The sequence below is a fragment of the Macaca fascicularis genome, chromosome 18 (assembly GCF_037993035.2).
Source record: "Macaca fascicularis isolate 582-1 chromosome 18, T2T-MFA8v1.1".
In the NCBI taxonomy this organism is placed as follows: Eukaryota; Metazoa; Chordata; class Mammalia; order Primates; family Cercopithecidae; genus Macaca; species Macaca fascicularis.
In genome coordinates this window covers 64658240-64675829 of record NC_088392.1, presented here as the reverse complement: position 1 = coordinate 64675829, position 17590 = coordinate 64658240, and the positions used below count along the sequence as shown (strand labels likewise).

At 37.2% G+C, this 17590-nt stretch overlaps 1 protein-coding gene across 11 annotated transcripts in view; it reads right to left on the bottom strand.

The window, feature by feature from the left end:
• Window positions 1–17590, bottom strand: part of ZNF521 (zinc finger protein 521) — a 292675-nt gene that overhangs the window by 19182 nt on the left and 255903 nt on the right. For all 11 annotated transcript variants that reach the window (XM_015440076.4, XM_074022698.1, XM_074022700.1 and 8 more), the window contains 2 exons: window positions 10526–10657; window positions 8026–8141 (listed from right to left, as the gene is read on the bottom strand). In XM_015440076.4, coding sequence (XP_015295562.1) covers window positions 8026–8141; window positions 10526–10657 — 248 coding nt within the window. The remainder of the gene's footprint in view (window positions 1–8025; window positions 8142–10525; window positions 10658–17590) is intronic.

The window sequence follows — 17590 nt, the reverse complement described above, 5'->3', positions numbered from 1 at the left end:
CCCTGGCTGGATGCTCCATAAAGCCGCACTGATGGCAGTTCGGAGATGGCCATCTGTCGTCAACTCTGGGCCAGACAAAAAAATAATGTAATGGCAGCTCGCTAACAACAGGGCTGTGTGAGGAGGGAACGAGTCCTAGAATGAAGAGGTGGTGCTCCCTCTTTTAATAGCAAAAACCAGCCATCAATATGAACATCAAGAAATTAATGGATGGAGAATTTTTAAAAACTGAGCTGGGGTGCTGTAGAAACAATTCAAATGCAAATAAAGTGGTTTTAGCTTATTGCAATTACCTCTGTTGCCCTTACTTCAGTCATATTAACCACTTGATTCTTGAAAATTTGACTACCAGGACACATGGTGAAGCAGGAAGGGCCAAATTTAGAAAAAGGTGAGCCCAGGTTGTGCCTCCAAGCATGCACACACAGATTAGGCATTTATTGGTACAAAATGGGTAATTGAAAATGCATTTACTCATTTAGTCCAAATGAGTTCATTGTGATAATCATGCTTATCTTTCTGTATGCTTGCTTAATTTCTAGATGTAATTTTATTAAAAAGCCAAATAAAACTATCTTACCTTTAGATGCATTATGAATGCTATACAACTACAACCTCCCTCCTTTGCTTAACAAAAACTCTTATCTTTTTGCTACTGCATAGATGATGGGGGGGGGGGGGGTTGGAAGGGAGAGAGAGGAGAACAACAAACTGAGGTTAGCTTAGCCATGTCCTGTTCGTGTCCTACGTGATTAACTTTCTGCCTTCAATGGTAAGGCCAATCAATCCTGATTGAATTATCCAATATTAACAGCTGAAAGTGATCAAAACTAATGGTGAAAACATAGCACCAATCAATAAATCAATGCAAATGATTCGGTTCCTGGAGATCCGATCAAATAAAAGAGATAGATCAATTTAACCACTGAGCAAATTAAGTGGAAGTTGCTGTAGCACCAATTTACTTCCAAAGCCCTGCAGGCCCACAAAGCAAAGAAATGAGGTGATGTACAAAATGGACCAGTTCCAGAGCCACGTGCTCATCTGACACAATTTATACTCCTGTGCATTTTGATGTCTTTGTGATGTGCTTAAGGGCTGCGATTTCAGCCCCAAGAATAAGAGATACACAGGGGCACAGTGGATCTAAGGATGTAAAGAGCAAAGGAATGAGGCCCAGACCCTCCAGGAAGGGGTGGGAATTACAATCCCCCACACTGACTTTCCTCCAAACTGATCAGTATAGGACCCGGATCTGCCAGATCTAGACAGGGTGATGAGCAAATATTTCCAACCCAGGGGTCCCAGCAGAACAACACATGATAACAAGGCAGAACAGGGTTTTGAGTTTTATAGTTTGTGTGGGGATGATAAAAGAAATTTTGGCCTGGTGTGGTGGCTCACGCCTGTACTCCTAGCATTCTGGGAGGCCAAGGAGGGTAGATTGCCTGAGCTCAGGAGTTTGAGACCAGCCTGGGCAACACAGTGAAACCCCATCTCTACTAAAATACACACACAAAAAATTAGCTGGGTGTGGCAGTGTGAACCTGTAATCCCAGTTACTTGGGAGGCTAAGGCAGGAGAATTGCTTGAACCCAGGAGGCAGAGGTTGCAGTGAGCGAAGATGGCACCATTGCACTCCAGCCTGGGCAACCGAGCAAGACTTTGTCTCAAAAAAAAATAAATAAAACATAATAAATAAATAAATAAATAAATAAAAATTTAAGCTCTGTAGGAAATAAAAAGTAAGCCCTTGAAAAACAAAAAAAAGTGAGAAAACGGGGATGAGGGTTACTTCCTCTCGATGTGCTGTGAATACACACCCTTTCATTCCTCTTGTTTACATAAGAGGATTTCAGCCTCGCTTGGAGGAAAATACGAAAAAATAAGCTAAAACAAACTTTTTTCCAAACTACACTCCGATTCTTCTACCTTGTCTTTCGTGGAGGGGTAAAGTAAAACCATTTGTCTTAGCCACACCTCCGTAACTGGATGAAAGGCAGGGGAGTATATTAGCTTGGAATACATTTCTGAAAGCAAGTATACATGTTTCGTTTTGTAGTTAGAGGTTAAAAATCAAAAAAAAGCCCAAGACTCCTAACCACTTGAAAAGGATAAATGTTTAAAAATAAGAATTTTTACCTGGAAACTGATTAACATGAAATTTTGCAATGAGGTATGCCTCACTGCCAAATTATTCCAGTAAGCTAGAACAGAGAACTCAGGAAAGTTCTGGTATGTCTCAGATAGAGATTTTATTTTCAAATAATGATGAATCTGGATTTTGTTCACTTAGGTCAGGACTAGGAAAGCAGCAAGAAGGTCACAGAGCCAACGTTCAGTGAGTGTCTATTATGTTCTCCGAATTCCATAACCATCCATCCAAACCAGCAGGGGTGCCTCCCACCCGATTCTCCCAGCTGGAGAAGAAACATGTTTTCTTGGAAGATTTATAACAATTGATTACATATTACCTCATATAGTAGCTATTTCTTTGCCTATCTTCTCTTTCCTAGTAGATTGTAAATATATGCCTAATTATTTTAAGTATGCCATAAAGTGTCTGGCATCATGGTGAATTTAAAAAGATGGAATTATATATATTACATATGTATATATATGTATATATATTACATATGTATATATATGTATATATAATATATATGTGTGTGTGCGTGTATATGTGTGTGTGTATATATATATTTTTCTTGAGACAAGGTTTCTCTCTCTCTTTCTCTCTCTGTCACTCAGGCTGGAGTGCAGTGGTGCGATCATGGCTCACTGCAGCCTCAACCTCCCCAGGCTCAGGTGATCCTCCCACCTCAGCCTCCTGAGTACCTGGGACCACAGGCACCTCAACTTGGGTAATTTTTTTTTTTTTTGGTAGATACGAGGCTTTCATCATGTTGTCCAAGCTGGTCTCAATCTCTTGGGTTCAAGTGATCCACCTGCCTCAGCCTCTCGAAGTGTTGGGATTACAGGCATGAGCCACTGCGCCTGGCCTATAAGTATTTTTAATAAGTATATTTTCTTAACAATGGCATGGGGACTATAGCAGTATGTAATATAGCCTTTGTAATTCTGACTATTAACAAGGACTCCTAAATGCCTCATCACGCATTATTTAATTATTTGAGGCAGATTTTGTGTTATACTCACTGAAAAGCTAATTTAGGATCAGTAGCTAAGTTAGCAAGTGACCCAGCAAGCCACTCAATGGGGACAATTCAATGCTGTATTGTTGTCTTATACGTTCCATCCCATATGTAGGAATTCATTTTTCCTTCAGTAATACGACCATAAAACTCAAGCACCAGTTAAACTGTGGTGTGAAAATATGCATCAGAATCAGGTGATTTGGTGGAAAAGTGATTGAGAAGAAAATCAAACAGTTATAGTGACAATTACACATTTAAACCTTAGAGATTTCTGAAAGTCTCGGTGTATCCCTCAAATGTCAAATTACTACTGTACTTTGAATGTAGGAAACATTGCACTCATGACTTAATGAAGGGAAGGGCTGGGTATTAAGATAATCTTTGATTCAAAAGGAATTGAAATACTAGAATTTCAGAGCCTAAAGTTCAACTAGACCAATTTCTTCCACCCATACTGCAGGAATTCCCTCAATCTTCATTAAATTTATAACAAGAGGCCTGACAGAATTTTCTATGTGGACACGTCGGGAGAGAGGATGATTTGATCATTGCCATCCAATAGTAGCTTTTCTGGAGGCACCAATTAAACAGCAATTAGTGTACTGAAAGAATGTGGCCTATTCAACAGGATTTTTACAAACACCACTTGCTCACACCTGCATAAACCACTTTGGATACAAATATGCATTGTAGGATATTATTCTTGGACCATACCATCCTCTCTCAAAGCAGCTTCCTTAGGTTCTGCTGAAAAATTTTGAGGTCTATTAGGAAAACATGTGAAACATTGAACACATTCATTCACTTAAAAAATAATAAAATGTTCATTGAGTTGAAATAATGGACTCTTATTCCAAAGCACATCTCCTCTCCTGGCAGCATGCTAGGTGGCCTTTGAAGTGTATTAGAATTTCTTGCAAAAATGGAGGGAAACTCTACCAAAAGAGAAAGGTTATATCTTGCTACAAATTATATTATATTTTTATGTGTGTATATATGTATAATAATATAATTTTATATTATATACATTATATAAAATTCCAGTCCAGACATATATCTGGACTGGAATGCAGAACACTTGGACAGCAAGGTTTATGGGTTGTGTGATGAACATAACTTCTACACTGGCAAAAATTGTGACTCAGATTAAATGTTTCATAGAAATAAGGGCTTCATCTGGCCTAAATCTAAAAGGACTTGTGGTTTGTGACATTCAAAGGATGGTGCCTGAGTGCTTGATCTCCTGAAGATGAACAGTGTATAACGAATTATCTACATTCAGACTGGCTTTGTAGGCAGTGCAAATGAAGGAAACACACCACTATATATATGTGTACATACATAGTATATGTCCACACATAGTATATATACACACAAGTACACATACTTATACATCCCCATATACATATATATGTGTGTGTGTGTGTGTATATATATGGTGGCAAGTAATTTTCACTAACATTCCCTCATATATATGTGTGTATATATACACATATATATGAATTTTATACCTAACAAAGCTCTATTCACAAAAAATTCTTCATATTTTCAACTGGGTATAAAGTGAAAGAAATGTAAATTATGTATTATGGTCATGAAATCATTTATGTACATTTAAAAGATATCCATAGTGATGCTGATGGTCAATTCCAGAATGCTTAGCCTAAACTTAACCTATTATTCTCACCTTGATAGAAAAGCCAAATAAATTGTATGCTTTAAAATCTCTAATAGGATTGCAGTTCTTAGACATTTAGTTTTATAGTCTCTTGTGAAAAGTCCTTCTTATTTCTTAACTTTGGTGGCATAAAAAAGTAGATGAGTTCAAGTGGTTTAAAGTTTGCATTTACTTTGCACACCAAGGCATGAACTACAGTAGGCTGATAAAATGGCTTCATTTTTCTACTCTCTTGTTATTTTGGTTATAGATCCTATTTTCTATTGTCACCTGAATTTTAGAAAAATTTTTTCACTTGTCCTAGGAAAATAACAAAATGTTTCATGGTTTTTTACACTTACCATCCCATTTTCTATACAGCAAATACAATAAATCAATATTTCAAAATTACATTAATTCCATCCTCTAAGCACTGGTATAAATGCAATTTGGGTAATGAAAGCAAACGCACAGGATCATGAATGCCAAAAGTTAAAATATAAAAATAAAAACACTTTCAAAACTAGAAAGTCAAGTTTACTCTGATCCATTTTTCTTAATGTGTTGAAACTACAGCCACTGGTATTATTGAGGATTTCAGAAAATAGACCCACATAGAGATTCCGATAACTATGAATTATAGCTTTGTGAAATATTGACTGTGTAGTCAATATCTCATCTCAGATTCATAATCATTATCACATACTCACCATAAATACTGTTCTTATCTAGGGAATGATTCACATATTAAACCTGAGTATTTGCATCAAGAGCAAATATATATAATTTCGAGTTGTGGGATTGGAAATATAAGGCTCACAGTTTTGGATTACAGAGTAAGTCTCTGTTTGGCCCAGATCACAATTTGAATGAGGGAGTCAGAAATGTTTTGGCAGATGTTTGACTAAAAAGGTCACAAATACTCAAAAAGAATTGTGTGTTCTGCACTAAAATTTCTATGCCAGTGGTTCTCAAAGGGTGGTCCAGGGACTTCTGTGGTCTCCTAAACACTTTCGAGAGGTCTGTAAGGTCAAACTATTTTCACAATAATATTAGACGTTATTTGCCCCTTACACTCTCATTATCTCAAGAGGGTACAGTGAAGTTTTCTAGAGGCTGCCTAACATGTGATGACATCATCTCTCTGACAGCTAATAGAATGTGTGCTTGTATTCCTGTATTTAATAGATTTCTCCATTTTGATTTTTAATATGGAAAATGATAGTAACTCACAAAAACCAAAGCCCCTGTGGTCCTCAATAATTTCTAAGAATGTAAAGGCATCCTGAGATCAAGGAGTTTGTGACTGGTCTATGCTAATTGTAGAAAAGAGTGACTACTATATGTTCCACATAGAATAAAACCCGAAAATACATCATCATAAAGGAAACCTGGAATCTTGAAGGATGTGATTAATTGCTTCATTTTGTCTGCTCTACAATGGGGCAGAGGCCACTGCTACCATAGTGTTGAATTCTTTTAACGAAAGACATTGAAGGTACCGCCAGGTGAGAATCTACTCATATAGTACAAAAGTGGAAGTTTGTTGCAAACATTTTTGTTTTCAAGAACACTAGATAGGAATCAGTCTCTACAGAACCTCTACAGCTTTGATTTTAAATGATTACTTAATTCTGCCTCACAGTTTACATACTAATTCACAGTATTACTAAGTATTTTGGCCAAATCCTTTATAGATTCACAAAACCAAAATGACTTATGCTTTCATACTTATGCAATAAAAATGTAGTATTTTTTCAAACAGAAATTTAGATTATTTTAATAAGATGTATTTTTAAACAATAGTCTAACTTGGCCTATCTTCTATATTCAATTTAGGAACAGATGTGACAGAATAGCATTTTTAGAAGTGATACAAGGTAAGACAGTAACTTTAATTTGGATCTACTGACACATTATGTCAACTAAATGGGCTCACCCATTCTTCCTTATATTTTGTATTTCATCTCCTTAACTTATTATTTGTTCACTTTTAGAATGATAACTGAGAAGATAAACTGCACATTCCTTATTTTGACACATAACTCACATAAATCTCGTTTCATCACAGCCCAAGGAAGCACAAAGTTGCCCCAGGACCCACTGTGGGATGGAAGACTGAGGAATGGGTGGGCTCCAAGTCCCTCAGTCTTGCCTCTCCCAGGTCAACCAGATCAGCTCTTTATTTGGTTCAGGGATTCAACGTGAAAATTAACTGCAACCCTCATTTTAGGCTAAATACCTGTGTTGTTAATAGTAATACTCATAATAACAGAATAATTTTCAGTTCGACTCTATTCTCCTCTATGGGAACCAACAAGATCGAACAAAAAGCATGTTACTTTCAGATAATTTCATCAGAAAAATAAGGACAAGACATTATACCCATTTTCAAGGTGAAGTAATATTAAAAATAAGTTATTTTTCTTTTATAATAAGTGATATTTCTGGAATAGAATCTAGGTCTCTGACTCATTTTTTTTAAAACTACCAGTCTATAGCTAAGAATAATAAGAATAACCAAATCTTCCTATGTTTATATCTTATATCCGTACCCATCATTTCATTTTCACTGTATAACAGCCTGTAAGCGTGATGTTTATTTCTGCATATCTGAGGTTCAGAGGACTTACAGACCAAGATTAGTCACACATTAATCAAGTGGACCACTCAAGGCTAGATTCAATGTCTTTGGGTGCAAAATTTTCAACTATAAAGCTTTGGTTAAGTAATATTTATTCTATTCCATTAAATGGAAGATATACATACTGGACAAGAGTAGATTTCTTTCTTTTCTTCCTCTTTCCCTTCCAATTTTAAGCCCCTCAGGACAACAATAACCTGGACATCCACCCAGCTTGGAGCCCAGTGGGAACAGAACATGAATAAAACAGGATTTGGGAGAATGAGTCATGACAAGCGAGGTGAATGATCCCACAGTCCAATAAACCTGACCCCTAAGTCTATCACACTGGGTCAGAAGGTCCAATTATAGGTCTGTTCTAGTTCTTTTTATGATTGACAGCAGCCAGAGGCAAAATTACTTTGGTGTCTATTAATCCAGGCTCTAATTTTCCCTTTGCCCCAATACACAGAAAGCATCATGGTGGCCCAGGGTGAGTGAGACTGTGAATCCAGATTTAAAATGCCCCTGTTTCCTATAAGAATAGCAACTGAGTTCAATCCCAGTCCTCTTCACGAGGACATTACCTGCAGCTCTGTTTGGAAGAAAAACTTCTGTGGACATTGTGTACAGTCATAGATCTTGTCTTCTTGTCCATGGGCAGAGAAAATATGCTGCTGCAACTTGTTTGCTTGAACAAATACTGAAATGATAAAAGAACAGTGAACTTGGGTTATTTTGTTTCCGAAATGCCCTCAGTCGATGACTCCGCGTGAACACAGCAGGCTGGACCGCACGCCTCCCAGGTGTGACTTACTGCTGGAGACCTGGGGAGAGCTGAGTCACATTCGCTCATGGTTGGGTCTCTGGCTTTTGTTAAGATGCACTCTACAGAGCACCTAATTCAACCCAAATAGCTCCAAAGTAAAGGTTTATGGAGGCCCTGCTCCCTATAAATCTTTAAAAAATAAAGCCGAAAACTGTCAAATGCATAGCTCTGTCTCAACAGAAATGACTCCTATTTCTCAGCAACCCACAGGTTAAGAAATCATAGATGCCAAAACCCTGTTTATTGTGTTTGCCTAAAGTTATAGCTAGCAAACAGTTCTCTATTTAAATGTGTTAATGCTAAAAATCATATCCCACAGCTACTCTGGGGCACTGTCTATAAATGTGAAACAGAATGGCAGGTAAATTCTCTTTGGATACTTTAAGATCAACTCAGCCTACACACTGAATGCAAGGGTTTCAATAATATAAACATGTTCAATTTTAATGACTACAAAACAAGGCCCTAAGACTGTGTAACAGTTTACCTAGGAGACATACTATTAATAATTAAATTGTATATGCCAGAGGCAGTGTTTGGGTTGGCAGAACTGACTTCTGATGGATGCCTGGTGCACTGTGACCTAAAAAAGTTTGCATCTACAATATTAATCTGTATAGGCAGGGAAAGGATTTATTAAAGATGTTGGCATTTGACTTTGACTCCACTCTAATCATTAAAATTATTCTAATTGCCAGCCAACCTAAAATATTAGAATATTGTTCTTGTGAGTCATACATTTTAATCACATTTCTCATTACCTTAAAAAAACTGCTCAGATTTCCTTTCCCACCTAACACACTTTATATTGGAAGGGTTTTAAAAAAATTGTTATTTCTAAATTACTTCAAGATACACTAAAACAATTCAGGTCTGTCTGCAGAGAAAATGCAGACTGTGTACAATTACTGCATTTTTGTCTCTTTATCCATATCAACAAGAAGAAGTGAGGTTTTTACACAGATTTGCAGCTAATCTGCATATAACTCAATACATTTTATGAGGCTTCTGGCTACAACATGAAAGACCTATTTTATTAGGGGTCTTAGTTGTGAGGTGACCTATGACCCAGTCCTCCTTTATGAAGACTTACAAGCTTTTATAAAGAATCCAGACTCTTGACTCATTGTATCTTAAGATATATACTACTGATGGTAAACCATAGCAGTATATATTTTTAAGTATAAACCTGGAAGAATAAAAAGAGTTCCAAAAGAAGGATCAAGAGTGGCTGATGGAATTATTGAATGAAGGAGTCAAACAGGCAACTGTTGAAGGCAGAGTCATCAACGTACCAGGTAGTAATTGTGCTAACTGTGCAATGAACATGGCCCCTCTCCTTTTATTTTATCACAGAACAGAAATCTATAGGCTGAGTTCAGTGAAGGTAAATAATCAATGCTTGGAATTTTGCTCTGCAAACAAAGAAGTCAATTTTGAGAGAAGGATATATTCCCCCTCCTCCAACAAATAAAAAGGCAACATAGCTTGAGGGGCTTAACCACTGAGTCTAAAACACATGCAAAATAATCACAGAGGATTTTCTAAAATAACTTTGTCATTGTTAGGGGAATACCAGAAATGTGTGTGATCATATTTCAACCCCCAAGGGCTTCAAATGAAAGTTTCAGATTTACTTTTTTTTTTTTCCTGCTAAAAACTGTAATGCTATCATATTTGTTAAAAAGTTTCTTCTTAAAAGTGTAAATGGAGATCAACTTCTACTCTAAAAATCCAATTTCATAGGCAATAAATGCCTCATCTAATCTGTTTTCTATGTCAGAGAATTTGGGGTGAGTTTTAACAGTATCTTTTTATTTCTGGTGGAGAATGTTATGAAATTCTCCATGTTTAAGTAGCAGACATGTGCTGACAACAAGGCTGCACTTTTAGCTGAACATCTTGTGATTAAAAAGCAGCTCTGTGCAGGGAGCCTTACCCTTGGTAACCTTTAACATCGAGAGAAAAAAAAAAAGTGAACACAACATGTATGTAGTTTTCCAAATGGAAAAGTGCAAACTTCTGAGAGAACTTGAAATGCCATTTGTTCATCCTGACAGTTAACCTTCCTGCTCATGTGAGCCTTTAAGTAGGCTGCAATCAATAATGCTAATAAAGCAGAAATCAAACATCTTCCCCCCAAAGTGAACTGAAGTCATGTCTGTAAAAGGCCATAGCAGTGGGAAGTAACGCTTTGGTAGGAAAGACATGATGTGGCCATCAGCCTCTCCTGTGTCTTCCTGAAATAATCTTCCCACCTGTAAAGCAGACTGGACACTTGAAGGTGCCTCCCATCCCTTCGAAGCTGTGCTCTATCAGGTGGCACTGGAGTTTGGCAGGAGAGTCAAAGGTCTGGCTGCAGAGTTTGCATTCATGGTTCAGTCCTTCATCTGTCAAGGAAAACACAGGAACAGAAATGGTGAAAACCTGTCATATCTTTAATACACTAGAGAGTTATCTTTAATTGCATACATTAAACTATTTCCATCACCTAATATACATATGTAGCAGCATATATGGTTTCTTGTTATTTCACATTATTCATGAGTTTGTATCAATTTAAAACAGTTCTGGAATTTAAAATCCAAAGATAATCAGAAGTCAGATTTTATCTTAGGGCTAATGCATTTTATTAAACTTTTAAAATATAATTGGTATGTCAATAATGAGGCATTTCCTTTTCTCTAATTACCATGATATTCTGGGCTCTGTATTTCCAAAGTCCTAAAATAAAAGAGTGTGGACAGCTTCTTCCTCAGTGATTCTCCTCTGACTTATCTAGAAGGTCCTGGAAGTGTCTATTTCTAACCATAGGTCTTCAGTGGTATTCAGTTGATCAAACTATCTTTTTCTATTTCCAAGAATTTCTGGCAATTTTGAAGTATTATCAATAGGGCAGTCTCTTACAAATGCCCTTTTCTCTGCTTCGCACCTCTAGTCTCCCATAGTCTTCCTAGTTCATCTCTCCCTTACCTCTGTAAGACAGTTTCAATTTTACCCCCAGAACCAGACTCTGCCTCTGTTTCTCTAAAGCACTTTTGTGACCTCCAGGCTCACTTGACTAGCCCTGAATTTTTCTTGGATATCTTAAGAACAAGAAAGCAGAAAAATATTTTGATGTCGTAACATTGCTATATAAAGTGGAGAGTTTTGTTACACATAGACACTGTTCTTTTAAACATTTATGGATTTTAAACATTTAAAGTTAAAATTTAAAATTTAAGGATTTAAAATGTAAGGATTACCTTAACTTATTTCAGTGTGCAATTGTAAGATATAAAAAACTAGGGGCACTAGAGCTAGCAGCCTAGCTCACACTGACTTAGTGTTTGCTGTGTTTCAGAACTGCTCAGAGACACGAATTCATTTAATTGCCCTTAAACCCTATGAGAAACACTACTATTAGTCTCATTTCACAGATGAGAAAAATGAGGCACAGAGAGTTTAAGTAACTTTGCTCTGAGTCACAAGGACTCATAATTGGAAGAGCCAGAACTTGCATGCAGGCAGTCTAGATTCAAACCTGGGCACTCTGGCCTCAGGGACCATATCTTAATAGATATGGTGGGGCACACATCCACTACTTCCAAGACTACTTATTAAACAGTAGAGGCTGCACTTTAACCTGGCTTGTTATCACATTATACTTTTATATTCTCCTGTTAGCAATGATTAAAAAACGCTACTAAGATATTCTAGGTCTAGGGAATGAAAGACATCGTCACATTATAAGGGTAACAAGTCTACACTGCAGTTATTTGCTTTCATTCAAAGACAATATGCATGTGTAAGTCCTTCACCAGCTGATATTACTGGCAATACCAAGTCCCAATTACAAAGTGAGTTATTATTAGCTAACTAGGAGTAAAATCACTCTATTTGTATTCCTAATCTTTCTTCGCATACAAGTATGAGTCTTTAGAAGCAGAGGATTGGAATTTGTAAAAAGAGAAGCAAAGCACTAATTAAGCCACCCAGTACTGTCTACATTTCACAAGAGATAAAAACCTACTCTGTATCTGGGTGGCACAGTAAATTCCTTGATTATAATTATGTAAGAGGGAGTTTAATTGTGCATACTGACATGACAAGGGGTTATACAAAAAGCTTTAGGGATTATATAAGATCAAGGGTTTTTTCATCTGTTTCTTTCTTTCTTTTTTTTAAATCTCGAAGTCACCAAAAAATTTCCAGATTTTAGACATTAAGAAATATAAAAAACACTATTTATTGTAAGAAATTGGATTGGCAAGTTAATCTTCAGAAATACTTGCTAACATTAAAAGTTCTCTATTTCCTTAATGCTACATACCTTTATTTTGAATAGTAAGAAGGTTACTAAGGGTTTTCATCTTTTAAAATTATGTGGGTTTTGCACAAGAACCAAGAGATGGCCTATGGATATAAGCTGATATACACTTGTTCCAGAATTTTATAACTTGCAATAGGTGTGATGTAACATAACAGATCTGGCAGGTTTTCCTGGGGATAACGATTGACTGTCACATGAGCATAAAGTGAATTATGCACATTAGGATGCTCTGTAATATAATATTATCTTTCTTGACTATGAGTACTTTGTTTGGAAAAATAAGAGAAGGGAAAATAAATAAGACATATGTACATAAGTGCAAGGAAAATGTACTCATTCATTTTTATGTATTTCTTACCCAAAGGAAAGAGAAGTTGCATCCCAAAATGTTAAATAACCCAAATTCGGTCAAGTGAATTCACAAAAAGGTGATACGCAGGCATAAAGGTATTTATGCCTTATTAGTGTATACTTATTTTCTACATACTCTGTCTTTTATTTGTGAAAGCACTAAGTGACAGCAACAGTAACAATCACATCTAGCATTTTCAGAACTCTTTTTACAGCTTAAAAGTCCATTGTAATGTTAAAAAAAAAAAGTTGGAAGTTCTACCTGCCTTTTATTTTTAAGTTACACCGTGAGGTCTTTCCCAATAAACTGATCTCCTAGTTATTTCCACAGGAGAGAAAATACATATGAATTGTTACACAGCACATTATAAGATGAGCAAAAGCCAATACGCTCTTAGGTAGACGTTGAGAGTCCTCCCCTTTTCTCTCACCTTTGTTCATTTCCCTACTCCCACCATCTTCACACTTGTGTATTACCTCAAGTTCAAATGTATAATGAGAAAGAGAGATAGTAACACAAAACATTCTAACAACTTGTTAATATAATTCATTTTGTATTTTTTTTTAATTGAGGGCAGCACAGGTAGTAACAGAAAACAAACCTTATTTATAATAAGAATTCCAAAAGTTTATCCTTATTCAGAGTCCTTAACTCTTCTCTTCTAATTCCATAATTACCTTTGTATGGCTGAGAGCTATGTCTGACTTTTCAAATAATTTCTGAAAACCCTTAGAATTGGGGGAGATCTGGCTGAGTTAAACCCCATTTCTTTTCAAAACTGAGCTTCTCTGCTTTCTTCCCCCATCTGGTATAAGGTGGTAAAGAACAGTAAATGTAACTGCTGTTTTATTTTAAAGCCAGTGTTCTTGATGTGATACTATCAGCACCTCTACTCAGGATTCTGCCCACAAAGCATAACCTGAATTGTGCCTTTCCCCCTCCTCTTCCTAAAGGTGCCAAAAAGCTTAAAATATTCAATCAAAATAACCATTTCTGCTCTCTGGAAAGGTAGCAGCTGACAGTAATTGGATAATACAGTCTGACTCATTTATTAAAAAGAGATTCAGAGTCAATTGATTTAATAACCATTACAATATTCCATTAAGGATATAATAGGCTAGTACAGCCCTATTTTTTAATTAAGAATTATAGATGGGATCTTCGAATGAAACTTCTAGATTTTTCTTCTCCTTTTTGCTTATCTATATTCTCCAGATTTTCTACAATGAGCACAATTTGCCTTGTAGGTTACTTTGAAATTAAAAGACAGAGGAAAAAACCTACCCTTTCTATACCCTATTAATGAAGATTGATTACAACACTGAAATTTCGCTAGCTAAAAAGTTAGATAGGAAATGAGTAATATTATGAAGTATAGAAAAACTCCAGTTTTGCCCAATTAAACTTAAAAGTTTTCTAGCCCAATATGTGCAAAAACAAAAGTTAGCAAGAGGAAAGGGAGAAAGAAGTATCAGAATGCAATTTAGCTATATGAGCAAACATGGAGCTTTCTGTACGAGCCTGTATCTTTCCAGAACACACGGAATTGCCCCTCTCTGTTGGATACTGAGGGAGGTGTATGTGCCTAGCAATGGGGGTCCAATGTCAGAGTGGGGCCTTTACCATTGAGAACATGCTGGAAGCCAGCAACTTCCTGTCTTGGTCACCCACTGGAAGGCATGACCAAAGCTACTCTAAGCATAATTGAGAAATCATTTCACATGTACAGAAATTTCAGCTAAAATAATTATTTCTATTTGTTAATCTTCATTTAACTGTGAACATAAATGTAAACAGGAATCAAGTCTACATAAAAGAGACTGATGCTAATGTAAATATTTACTCCAATATTAAATGTTTCAAAGGAAAGCGTCTGCATACATAATTGGACTACAACCTCCCCGACTTAGTAGGAAACGTGATAATCACTTACAAAATTTTGTGCTCTAAGAAAACCATCTGCTTGTCTAAAGCCAGTTCAAAGACGATTGACAACTTCTATGCCTCCAATTTATACAACTTGGACCTACGTAACTATTTATTAGCCTGTTTTATAACAGAAGAAATATTAGTTACCAATTGGATGCTCAAGCACAGGTTTGAATTGTGAGCTCCAAGGTGGCAATTGTTAGTTTAACACAAGACACTGACATTTCAATATAAGCTTTAAAAAAGAGAAACCCTTTAAGCAGCCTCCAGACTGTGTGTCCCATGTTTATACTCCTTTTCCTTCAATAAAAACAAAAATCTAGAGTGGCTACAAGCAAATGTTCAGTGGCTGACTTACATACAGCTGTTATCCCAGGAATCACTGGGGGACCCCTTATATCGTCTGATCAACACTACAGCCATTACTGAGGGCCAATTTGTAACAGTTTATAAGTAGAACTCCTTCTCCCTTTTACCCTCGAGACTGGCCAGAAGGGTCCTCCAGCCTCTTCCACTGCATAAATCTATAGGCTAAAGTCCACAGATATAAACCCCTCCTGCTATATCATCATGTGGCCAGGGCCATACTTAAAAGCTCTGATCTGGGTGGGAGTAAACTCTGCCCTCAGAATCCAAACAGAGGAATCAAATGCCCTACAGTTGTAACTTATCCAGTTCGAATGTGTGTTACCACTATATCCTCACATATATTTTTAAATCCAAGAAAACTATGCCCTAACCCAATTCCCAACCCCCGATTCTTTACTTTGCTTCTCCTCTTCCCTGAGTTAATTTCCAAGCACACATTTATAAGCTAGGGGTCCGAGGAGTAACAAAGAAAAGCCATACGTGACAAAACTCACCCCTCGGCTACGTTGGCTCGCCCTAGAAACCAGGAGTAGAAAAATAGGCAGACTGCAGTGTAATTTGCCATGCACACAGCCATCACATTCTTTCTAGGGCCATAGCACTCGGCCACGATAATTTGTTGTATTATATACAGCACATATTTCACGACTGTAACATAAACACACTGAGGTGCTAATTTGGCAATAGAGACTGACTTAGGCTTCAAAGTCTGCCAGTAGATTAGTCATTAAGCCCCCAAAGTAAGGCAGAATTTCAGAGTATTGAATATTGTGTGAACGTTTTTTCTCATACCAGTTAAAAAGTTCTGCCCTTATTTTTTTTTTGAACAGGTTGCCATGAAAATGAATGCCTGAAGACCGATGCTAGCACCTTCTAGGAGTTTTGTCACTGGCAATATGGGAGTGTCTGGCACTGTCAGTGTTTCTATGCCACATGAGAGAGGAACAGGAGACACAGGCATGAGACTCTTACAATAAGAGGAAAAGGACACTGGGGCATGAGGAAATGAGCTCCAGGTTCCTGGACCCTGCGTGCACAAAGTGCCTAACCCTTAGGTATGTCAAGAAGAGCCGCAGGATACACCTCCTGTGTGCCTCAGTCAGAATCTCACTTCCAGGAAATCTATAGGTGCAAGCTTACCTTAACTCAGTTACTGGCCGTTTTTAGCCAGTGGTCTAAAGGTTACAATGCTTTTGGACTTTATAAGCAAAGCCACTGATATAGCCACTGTTATTTCCTGCCTTGAACTTCTCATTATCAGCAGGGCTGGAGCAGGAAATGATTCAACTGGGGTAGGCTGCATGGTACCCAGCAGATTTTAAAGAGCCCAGGGGCTGCCTAGAGCCCCATAAACACCAGCAGCTTGGAAACTAGCAGGAGGTCCAGGTGGGTAGGGAGAAGAGAGGCAGGCAGTGGGAGTTCAGATGCTCTGAGATGCAATATCGTCCAATTCCTTGGCTATTATTATAGGTTGTGTGAAGTACTTATTAGAATATTCTCATGTAGGAGAAAACATTGGAATGTTGTTCAAACAATAAACAGTAAAACAAACAGCCCACCAAAAAGGTAGCTTTCCTTCAACTGTGGGGACTCAGCAGTGGTATTTTGGCACAAGTAGGGCATGGGGATAAGCGCACAGACTACAATGCCTTTCAAACCTGGCCAGTACATTAGCTCCTCTAGTTCTTTCTTTTCTTCTTCACATTCTGAATCTAAACATGGACCCCACAGCTGAAGTCTCAGAGAAAACATGGTGCCTACAGATAGCTTTAAAGGCAAAACTTTGCCCTCAATTTTTTTTTTTTAAATTAAAACAAACAAACAAACAGCAAACACCAGTTTTGGAAGGGCACTGATAAACTCACTTTGATTTCTCCTCTCCCAATCCCAAGAAAAAAATTGTTAACCAAGAAAAGAAGAAAGTAGTGGATGTTTCTTAGCAAATATTCTGGAAAAGGCAAGGGCAGGGATAAGGACGGGAGTGAGGACTGAGACCAACTAAGTCTGAAGTATGTCCTCCAGGTTTGATTAGATATTAGAGTTGCTTTTAAACAACTCGGATGTTGTGTAAAGCTCTGACTTCAGTATATGCCACAGTGTTCCACTGAAAAGGATCCAGTTTACTTGAACAGTCAATTTTCCCCCTCATTCATACCCACTTGAATATAGGAGAGTACATTTTTTTCTTTCAAAAAATTTTTGCCACCTAATCTTTAGTGCTGTTCTGTTATCTGACTTGAAAGAAAGTTTGTGAGCACGCAAATACAAGTATAAAACATTTGTTTCCATTTACATAACAGACTAGATGAATGGAATGATTGAAGACAGCAGTGTTTCCAATTCAGCAATGCGTTTCAGTTT